This window comes from Zingiber officinale, chromosome 8B (assembly GCF_018446385.1).
Source record: "Zingiber officinale cultivar Zhangliang chromosome 8B, Zo_v1.1, whole genome shotgun sequence".
NCBI lineage: Eukaryota > Viridiplantae > Streptophyta > Magnoliopsida > Zingiberales > Zingiberaceae > Zingiber > Zingiber officinale.
The window spans coordinates 27,895,621-27,899,003 of record NC_056001.1 but is presented as its reverse complement, the minus strand read 5'-3'; the positions used below and the strand labels follow the sequence as shown (position 1 = coordinate 27,899,003).

Sequence of the window (3,383 nt, the reverse complement as noted above, 5' to 3'; positions counted from 1 at the left end):
CCTCTAAGTATATTACCAAGTTGAAGATAACTACAATACGAAACGGCCTTTTTATTTGCCAAATATTAAATAAAAGAAATTGATAAAGAAAACTAATTAAATATGATAATCATCAATTATTTTTTAATTTATTAATAATTAAAAAAATCACTTCTGGTGCAACGCAAACTCTATAAAAACAGTTTTATTCAGAGATTTGAGCAGAGCAACTCTTTCTTCTTCTTGTTGGGTGTTGTAACACGCACCCGATATCCCCGCTCATATCGTAACAGATCGCTGCTATTCCGGCGGCCTCTTCCGTTATAAACACACCATGTCCCGTTTTCAAGATAAGATATCTCCCCTCGACCGCCGCTCCTCCCCCATGGACGACTCCGACGACGTCCCCCGCCCTGGCGCCCTCCAACATCACAGCCCCCGCGTCGCCTCCTCCTCCTCAGCCTCAGACGCCTCCGTCCCCCTCGGCTTCAGGCCCGTCGGTGGCGCCCACAGCGGCCACCACGTCGTCGTCCAGCTAGGGAACGTCGCCAACGACGGGAAGGGTATTGGTGAGGAAGACGCCGATATGGCTGTCTCCGGCTCTCTTCCTTTCGTCCTCGCCTTCTCCAATCTCACCTACAGCGTCCGCCGGTCGCGGAAGGGGTGCTCTCTGTTTTGGCGCAGCGACGCCGGCGAGGAACAGGGGAGGAAGGTTCTGCTGAATGCCATCTCCGGCGAGGCCCGGGAAGGCGAGATCTTAGCGGTTCTGGGGGCGAGCGGGTCGGGGAAATCCACCCTGATCGACGCACTCGCGAACCGGATCGTGCGCGAGAGCCTCGAGGGCTCCATCACCCTCAACGGTGAGAAGCTCGAGGGGCGGCTTCTCAAGGTGATCTCCGCCTACGTGATGCAGGACGACCTCCTCTACCCGATGCTCACCGTGGAGGAGACGCTCATGTTCTCAGCCGAGTTCCGCCTCCCGCGCTCCCTCTCGGCCGCCAAGAAGATGAGCAGAGTGCAAGCTCTGATCGACCAGCTCGGCCTCCGCGCCGCCGCGGGGACAATCATCGGAGACGAGATCCACCGCGGTGTGTCTGGCGGCGAGCGGCGCAGGGTGTCGATCGGCATCGACATCATCCACGACCCGATCTTGCTGTTCCTCGACGAGCCGACCTCTGGCCTCGACTCCACCAGCGCTTACATGGTGGTGAAGGTGTTGCAGAGGATCGCTCACAGCGGGAGCGTAGTGATCATGTCGGTACACCAGCCAAGCTCCCGCATCCTTTGCCTCCTCGATCGGCTCCTCATGCTCTCCCGGGGTAGCACAGTTTACGCCGGCCCGCCCACCGGTCTCCACCCTTTCTTCTCCGACTTCGGCCAGCCGATCCCCGACAACGAGAACCCCACCGAGTTCTCCCTCGACCTCATCCGCGAGCTCGAGGCCACGCCGGAGGGCGCGAAGTCTCTCGTCGAGTTCAACCGCGCACGCCAAGCACTACCCGTCGTCTATCCCGGCGGCGGCGAAAAATCGTTTGTTTCGCTGGAGGATGCCATCGGCACCAGCATCTCGCGAGGGAAGCTGGTCTCCGGCGCGGAGGGCACGATGACGACGGCGGCGGCGGTGCCGAAGCACGCGAACCCGTTCTGGATGGAGACGCTGGTGCTGACGAAGCGGTCCTTGGTGAACACGCGGCGGATGCCGGAGCTGTTCGTGATGCGACTCGGCACGGTGCTCGTCACCGGGTTCATCCTCGCCACCATCTTCTGGCGCCTTGACCACACGCCCAAGGGCGTCCAAGAGCGGCTCGGTTTCTTCGCCATCGCCATGTCCACCATGTTCTACACCTGCGCCGACGCGCTCCCTGTTTTCATCCAAGAGCGCAACATCTTCATGCGGGAGACGGCCTACAACGCCTACCGCCGCTCCTCCTACGTGCTCTCCCACTCCCTCGTCGGCTTCCCGCCGCTGGTTCTCCTCTCGATAGCCTTCGCCCTGACAACGTTCTTCGCGGTGGGGCTCGCCGGAGGGTTGCAGGGGTTCGTCTTCTTCGTCCTGATGGTGCTGGCCTCCTTCTGGGCGGGGAGCGGGTTCGTGACGTTCCTGTCGGGGGTGGTGCCGCACGTAATGCTCGGCTACACGGTGGTGGTGGCGATCCTGGCTTACTTCCTTCTCTTCAGCGGTTTCTTCATCAACCGCGACCGGATCCACGACTACTGGATCTGGTTCCACTACCTGTCGCTGGTGAAGTACCCATACGAGGCGGTGATGCAGAACGAGTTCGGGCGGGCGGGGAGGTGCTTCTCGCGGGGGGTGCAGATGTTCGACAACACGCCGATGGAGGGGCTGGCGGAGGCGACGAAGGAGAGGGCGCTTGCAGCGATCAACGGTGCGCTGCGCATGAACATGACGTCGACCACCTGCATTACCACTGGCCCCGACGTGCTGCGTCAGCAGAGCATCACGCAGCTGGGGAAGTGGGCCTGCCTCTCGGTGACGGTGGCGTGGGGCTTCTTCTTCAGAGGTCTCTTCTACCTCACCCTCCTCCTCGGCAGTAAGAATAAGAGACGATAGATTTTTCATTATCTGTTTTTTTTTTCTCCAAATATGTTTTTTCTTCAATATTTCAAGATTAAAGATACCAAATATGTGATTTTATTTAAGTTGGTTTAAATTTAATTTGTTTAGATATTATAAATTTCAATTAAACTTGTTTAATTATGTTAAACTTTTATATTTTAAGTTTTTTTAATTAATTATTGAATTTGATAATATAAATTTATTTATTTATTATTTAGTACGAATATTCAAATCATTTATAGTCCTATTTAAATGTATACGTAATATAATCACATAGATTTCACTCTTCATAATTGTCAATCCTAAACACAGCACCAACTTATAATAGATCATCTCCAATCCACATCATCAAATTTGATATAATTTTCACACTAAAATGATATAATTTTAACATCAAATACTATTTCAACTCCAACCCATCAATATCATATCAAAAAAAAAAAATTATTCTTTAAAATATTCTATTATTCTTATTAATTTTTTTTATATGATAATTATTATATTTAAAATTAATACTTCTTAGAATATTATGTCAATGTAATGGGTAATGTATTTTATATTTATGCATATAAATTTTTTAATATTTTATTGTATTATGTTTATGAAATTAGTGATAATTTATAAATGTAATTATAATTAAAATATATTAAATAAAATTAAAATAATAATTTTAATAAATTAAATATTTACAAATATACATAATAAAATTTAAATATGCTATTAAATACATTTAATTTAAATTTATAATAAATAATAATTACATTTAATTATACTATAAATAAAGATAAAAAAAATAATAATGATTAATTAATTACATTTGATTTTA

General features: G+C 48.9%; 1 protein-coding gene across 1 annotated transcript; it reads left to right on the top strand.

The window, feature by feature from the left end:
* Positions 1 to 203: 203 nt before the first annotated feature.
* Positions 204 to 2,681, top strand: LOC122017580 (ABC transporter G family member 5-like). Its single transcript, XM_042575227.1, has one exon. It carries the CDS (start codon positions 314 to 316, stop codon positions 2,549 to 2,551), a length of 2,238 nt encoding a protein of 745 aa, XP_042431161.1. The 5' UTR covers positions 204 to 313; the 3' UTR covers positions 2,552 to 2,681.
* Positions 2,682 to 3,383: the final 702 nt, after the last annotated feature.

Coding starts and splice junctions, on each gene's coding strand:
- LOC122017580 (XM_042575227.1), top strand. CDS start 314: ATGTCCCGTTTTCAAGATAAGATATCTCCCCTCGACCGCCGCTCCTCC.